The sequence below is a fragment of the Mizuhopecten yessoensis genome, unplaced genomic scaffold (genome assembly GCF_002113885.1).
Source record: "Mizuhopecten yessoensis strain PY_sf001 unplaced genomic scaffold, ASM211388v2 scaffold6169, whole genome shotgun sequence".
Classification (NCBI taxonomy): domain Eukaryota; kingdom Metazoa; phylum Mollusca; class Bivalvia; order Pectinida; family Pectinidae; genus Mizuhopecten; species Mizuhopecten yessoensis.
Window position 1 is genome coordinate 2,625,147 of NW_018406415.1, and position 7,386 is coordinate 2,632,532.

The following is a 7,386-nucleotide window of genomic DNA, read 5'->3' on the forward strand; positions in this document are numbered from 1 at the left end:
AGCGTATGTTTATATCATATACAGGTTATTGAGACCTGCAAGGGTACATTCAATGCAAAAATAATCTATAAGTTTTGTATATTGTACATTTTATCTTATTCATGTTTCCTTTGAATCATCTAAATTTACAGTCCTCAACATTGTCTACTTTGCAGCCATATGTATATTTCATCATTATTGCTCTAAGGGAGAAGGCGAACTTTAAGTTTTATAACTTGTGTCTAATCCCTTTTGTATTTTTTTGCAAATAAAATATGTTTAAATCAAAATTGAACAGAGACAGAGAACTAGAAACATGGGCGCCATCTTTACTAAATAGTGTTTACTGAAAGTGATTGTTGGCGACAGCAGAATGCTGAACGATTCCCTCCATGGCAGTGAATGGCTGATTAAGAAAAGAAACAAACTAATGAGTTAACTGAAAGTTGTCGTGTGAACGACATGTAATGGCTATTCTATAGTGCTGATTTTTTGTGTAAAACGTTTTAAAAATAATTTGGACATGGATGAAATAGTACATAAATAATAATTTAGCTGGGCAGATTTACAAACCTGCTCGGACAGGTTAACAAGTTTGCACGAACCAATACACAATTTGCTGCCCTGACAAAGTAGTGAACCTATCTGGGCAGACTTTCAATCTGCCCGTACTGTTTGTTGTTGTTCGAATATGTCTTAACAACGCTTGTCTTTGTGTCTATAAAGATCGTTATTGAAATAAACTGAAATGCAATGCATTTTTTCATCTATCTTAAATTACTGTTTTAATTTCTCAGACATGAATTTACCGTATGCTCATATAATAGACCTTTACACGGGCCTTCTTCTATCAAGTAGTGTGTGCAGTTATCTAATGATGTCAATACGTTAGATTTGATAGTCGACTTAGAAAAAAGAATTATGACAACTTTATTTCTACTATAAACACATATACCTTGGTTCAGAATGCACGTTTTGCGTAATTTGCCCTAGTTAGTGTATTCATATGACTGGTTGTTGTAGCCCGGATGTTAAACTCCAGTAAAAAAGTGCACGCACCTGAAAGAGGTTACCAATGCCAAAATGAAAACAAGGGAACAACAATTGCTATCACAAGTGACATACTTATTTAGTACTTGATGCTCCCTTCAAACGTAAGTTTATTATGTAAGTTTCAATTGTATACTAACCTTGCTTACATACGATAAGAAACCCGACCAGACCACTATTGACGTCACGAACTCTGTCGGTGTCAGAATAGTACAAGCCGGATACACACGTGACATCCGGTAGTGGGAGCCCAAGTGCTGACACGTTCCAGTGGTATGTAAAAGTCTGACCTGGGGGAACGGCGCCGTCTGTGTTTGGTTGAAATCCGGAAATTTGCCAGTACATACTTCCTGTTTTAAACAACATGATAAGAATGTTATAATTGCGGTGTTTTAATTACTTTACCAGAACAACCATATGTGTTCATCTATACACTACATACAATCATATAAAATATCTTCTCTTCTGAAACAGCTGTCGTTTTATTATTATGTCAAGGTGAAATTATTGAGCTGACTTTTGTATTAGATTTCACGTAAAATTTGTTTTATTATGCTGTTTTTAGTTCTAATTCATCTTTATTCACAACATAAATATGCCTATCGGTAAACAAATGCATGATTGCAATATCATAAAGTACCTTTTTTAACTATTGGTTTTGTTGTTGATATGACCGAAATATAAATGCAGTGTATAAAACTAATTCCGTAGCTGCTGTGTGATCCGTTTGATTATTTGTACAGAGAGGAAACGAAAATGATTCGTCATAAAATGACTAAGTTTATAATGTAAAATGAACAAAATGGAAGCACTAAGAAGTAATGTATGGTAAGCATAATGAGTGATGTATGTCAATTTCACCGACGTCACTAACCATTACCTTCACACCAGTAATTATCTAACTTGACATCAAACACAACGTAAACTGACGTCAATCACCCTTAATTAACTAACAGGTTATATTAGTTACATATAGGTAAATGACTTCAATAATCTGTAAGTCATAAATCATTGTTATAATGACATAACTGAAAATATGGCTAACATTATCTTATTGACATAATAAATAAATCAACTATGATATTATTAATTAAACTTTAATCACAATTGCAACTAATTAAACTACAATAGCGAAACAAGCTCTTTCAACTTATATTAATCACTCTTGTTGGCCCCGAAGGTAGCGCGCAAAGGGTCTTACTGTAGAATGAAACCGGAGTGCCAGGATAAAAAAACACGTGGTAGGAAGTACATATTAAAATTTTATTTTGTTGACGTAGAAATCTAAACATAGTAAATAGTTTAATGCGCAGTAAGGCCATTCCGCCCAATAAGGGGCTAAATATACTAAAGGTCAACGAAGATAAGTTTCTAACGTGTTCAGAAGAAAAAAAACATATTTAGGAATACAACGAAGTGCAAAAGATAACTTTTTATAACGTGTGGTTTAACTTAAATATTCTGTGTTGTTTGGCTTCACAGAAAGCTTAGTCTTAAGTTGTCCATGTTAACATAGCAAGAAAAATTAAATTAGCTATCAATCTATGCTAGCGTCTTGGAATATATTCAAGCTGCGTAATTTACCATTAAACATGACGTCATTTATTGTGTACTATGCACCGAAACATCGTTTTATTGACCAACAGACATTCGTGACATTAAGGAACGCATCCATTGAATAACTCTTGCCTCTCATGATTTATTAAAAAAACCGACACATTTTAATGGCATGAATTTACTAAAGTGAAGGCATACCTTCATATTCCTTCGTGTAAGACAGCCGTGTTGGATGGATTGAATGTGGGTGACTTCCTGAGTTGCGGAAATGCACAATCAGGACGTCTCCTTCATTTGCCTGTATAGTCGGTCCAAGGATACCGAGATGCTCTTTTCTTGGAGCCTTATCTTCAAATAGGGAGTTTGTGTATTCTCTGTACACAACCTTTCGGTATGCTTTTCTTTCGAGATAAAATCTTGCATTGCTGAAAAGTAAAATACGTATCGGTAAATCAGCATTGTTAAAGCTGATCTTACACTATAACTAATCGTATACATAAAGTCTTGATATACTCTCAGTGGCTTAATGAGTGTTTGTGAGGGAAATAACAGATTCCAGCATTAATGCAAAAAGGAATAGGGGAAAATATAACACATAATATAAATCAAACGATAAATTACAGGCAAAGTAAATATTAAAACAAATCAGCAAAGCGTCAAATTCCAAGGACAACGTCCGGACTAAAAATCGATATGCAGCCAGTACCAAAAACTGACATTATTGAAATGCCAAACAATTCGAAACACCTCAAATGGGGAAAGAAAAAATCAGTACCACTAATATCAAAGTACAAACAAGAATATTCAATACCACTAATGTCAAAGTACAAACAAGAATATTCAATACCACCAATATCAAAGTACAAACAAGAATATTCAATACCACTAATATCAAAGTACATACGAAAAAACCCATTGAAGCACGAACAATAACTCCACGCAGACATCACCAATGGTACCGACTTGGCATAGATATCATCATAAAAACATCAGTTTAGTCACAAATCATCAGCAATATCGACTTCCTTTTATGACAACACAAACAAGTCGCTCAATCAAATATTCATTATCAGTAATATCACAAATAATCAATTCAGTGAGACATTATAATGAAATCACTGAACATTTTCTTTTTTTTTATAGATATCACTATAGAGGAAGCAAAAATCTTGTCAAAATCATCTGCGGCTATCATGAAATTGGCAGTTATTAACTTTCCAAGATTAGATTTCAAAATCACTGATAATGCTCGTCCATACAGATATAGCTACAGCTACATTAAGATATTTTTGCAACAAAAATCTTGTCAAAATCAACTCCGTCTATCGGTGTTTAATAGTATAATATCCTTTTCCAAAATTACATTTTCAAATCACTGATATAACCGTTCCATTCAGTTTTAGCTAAAGCGGCATTTCAATATTTTTGCAACAAAAAATTTGTCAAAATCATCTCCAGCTATCATTATTAAGCAGGCAGTATTTATCACATTTCAAGTTATATACAAATTTCCTTTTTACATGATTTAGCAGTAAATCCCCCTTTTCAAGATAAAACTTGAAAATCACTTATAAAGATCATCCAGATATAAATATAGCCGTATTGATATATTTTTGCAGCAAGATTCTTGTCAAAATAATGTATTGTTATTATAATTTGCAGTAATACTTCTTTTTTTTATAAATAAAAATCCCCTTTTTTCTTGATTTAGCAAATAAATCCCATTTTCTAAGATTACATTTTAAAAGCAAGCACACTTACGTTTGATTCTCATTGATGATATCTTGACCTGAAGGTGCGTAATCCCAATCGATTTCCTCTGCCTGTATGAAATATTCTACGTTTCTGCATGCCGTGTGAGCTACGATAGCAGACAACAGCAGTAGCTGAAACATTGTACTGCTAGAAGAAATATACTTAAAGCAAAATCTATATTGCAATGGACATTGCTGATGATTGTAATTGCTCACGGTACTACTTTTCTTTACTACAAAAGAAAATGTTCATACGGTCTTAAGCAAATATACTTTGTTCCCGGTATAACGGATATTACCAGAAGTGCTCATCCGTGTAGCGATCAACGCATATGAGGATCCGTGTGGGATATTTCATTAAAATAACAACAGTATTTATTTTTGGTGCATATACTTTGATTTTATTAATGGTTATTAAAAGTAATCTTTATGAAGCATAGATAGTTTTATCTATTCACAAAATGTGTAACTGATTGTTTGATTTTGAATTCAAAACTTTACGTTTTGTATTGCCGCTTTATTACATGCATTTTCAATTATCAATTGATATGTTGCTTATATATTTTGTCTTCTAATTATGCATTCGACTATTTCCCTTTCATGAGCCTCTTCAGTGTAACAAAGCCACGCTGACTTTAAGATGGTGTGCACTGTAGTAGCTGTATAGCAGTGTATAAAACAAAACGTAAGACTCCTACATGTGTGTATGTGTGTCAGACACACTTCGCACTTGTAAGAAACGGTAGAGTCTAGTGGTAGGACGCCGGACTCGTGACCGAAGGGTTGCGGGTTCGAGTCACGTCACGGCACTGTGTAGTATCGTTGAGCAAGATTCTTTACTACGATTGTTCCAGTGTTAGATTTGTAGAATGCTAGCTGTAAGCGCCGAAATGGCAGCACCGACTATATGCTCCCCAGGGAGTTGCGAACGATATTGGCTTGTTGCAAAGGCCCTATAACCACAGATAACAATTTGTGAACCGCTTTGAGACGACCTACGAACTAGTTTGTGATAAAGCAGTATATAAGAACCTCGAAGTATTAATATTATCATTATCATTACTTGAACCGAGATTAGATATCACATTCCTATCCAGAATCTAACAATTATGTGAAATGCATTTATTACAGCGTCAATTCAAAAAGACAATGTTCGGATTCAAAATCAAATAATTGAAAGCATCAGTGACATATTTTGCGACTAGACAAATATGCCTCATGTATATACAATGAAACTTTGTTTAACAAAGAATGTCACTTTCTTAAAAGAGTGAATTTCTAAATTTGGTTAAGAGCACTGGATAATTATGCATACTGACAGCCGTATTAATTGAAGGTGTTGCATTACAATGTCGCTTTAACAAGTGATATTTAACCAAAATTACTGCGATGTTTACGTACGAAAAGCACGCGGAGGCCATAGACATTACTCAATTTTTGTGTAATTCAGCAAGGTAATATCGATTTTTTTTGTGCAAAATACAGACAAAATCTTAACTCAAAGTTCATACGAACAGACAGCAATATGAACGCGTAACAAAACGTTTGTGAATTGTTATAGAATATAAGTGTTAATTAATTGAAAAATGTCGTCGTTAAGGCCTGAATGACATGGTCTGATTTGCATGTGGATAGTGTGTACATTTTATCCCTATTTTATAATTAAAAGTAGTCATGGTAACCACTTTTGAACTTTTTCAAAAAGTGAGATGAATGCGGTGAACATGTTTGATAGTCAAACCTAATCGAGATATTACACAATAGCGTGCGCATTGGTCAACCGGAAGACCATACTAGGTATATTGAAGCGATGGCTTCACGCTGACCTTGATTTTGTGTCACACTAAGATATAAAACTTGACCTATTGACCAAGGACAAGCAGTAAGATACTGGTTACTTTGATACAGAACAATCTACTTGAAGTGTAAGTGGAGCTAGGAATATTCTAGGAATGTAGGAAATATAAGGAGGTTCATTAAATTTGGGACTGAATTTCTAATACTATTTAGAAGAGCAAATTTAATCAGCAGATTGATACTGAAAAAATAGCCATAATGCTGTGTATTTATAGTAAAATATTGCCGAAAATTATGCTTTAACCATTTTACACTTAGTTGATATTTGATTTATTACATTTCGCCAGTGAAATATCCAGAATTATCAATTGGTACAAAAAATAAAGAAAATGTCATTGGTTACATTTTCACCAGTGAAATATCAGAAACTATTAACAATTGATAAAAAATAAAAATTACGTAACAATTGATTATTTTCTATGGTCTTTGTTTGCTTTTCGTGTTTGGATTTTGTCGTACTTTTGGTCTCATATAAAGGAATATTTGTCAATTAGCGCTTCTTTAAAGACGTTAGAATACATGACGTTCTGCACTCTCTTGAATATATATATGTCACGTTTTTTTATTTCATTTTCAGCTGTCGAGATGCCAGAGCCCCCAAATAACAAAACATTGGCAGAAAAAAAGATAAGAAAGACGGTCAAGATATTTTCGTCTGCTAGTTTCGTACTTTCGACAATGTTTTTCGAAGGCAGTAAGACAAGACAATACTATCAACAGGATGTACGTCTTTTAAAAGTGCACAGGTCGAATAGTATTATGTGTCTGGGATTGTTTGAGGTATCATGTTACTAAGATATCTTTGGGTCATGTGGTTTATCATTAGGGAATCTGTACCATTTTGTGGTTGTCACATTAGGTTTTTAGGGATCCTCAGTCAGTTCCCTTGTATGAATTAAAACTACGTGTAAATTAGGCCCCACCATTATGTCACTTTTCTCACGACTTCTACATTGTAAACCCCTTTTTAATTTGGGACTGAGCAAGACAAGATCCCCATATTCTAATATTGATCTGATGAAAGAAATACAGTTGAACCTCGTTATCTCGAACTCTTATAACTCGAAGACCCCGTTCGCATCGAAGTATTTCTCTGGTTCAGGCCAAATATCTTCGTTATCATGATAAGTAAAACTCTGATTATTCCGACCCTGAAAATTCGAAAACTCGGATACCTCGAAGTAAGATA

At 33.9% G+C, this 7,386-nt stretch overlaps 1 protein-coding gene across 1 annotated transcript in view; it reads right to left on the reverse strand.

The window, feature by feature from the left end:
* Nucleotides 1-4,632, reverse strand: part of LOC110451733 (hephaestin-like protein) — a 22,868-nt gene extending 18,236 nt beyond the window's left edge. Inside the window, exons 1-3 of the mRNA XM_021499897.1 lie at nucleotides 4,348-4,632; nucleotides 2,785-3,011; nucleotides 1,170-1,379 (exon numbers count right to left, since the gene is read on the reverse strand). Of these exons, the coding sequence (XP_021355572.1) occupies nucleotides 1,170-1,379; nucleotides 2,785-3,011; nucleotides 4,348-4,481 (571 nt within the window). The 5' untranslated portion in view covers nucleotides 4,482-4,632. The remainder of the gene's footprint in view (nucleotides 1-1,169; nucleotides 1,380-2,784; nucleotides 3,012-4,347) is intronic.
* Between the last annotated feature and the right edge of the window lie 2,754 nt (nucleotides 4,633-7,386).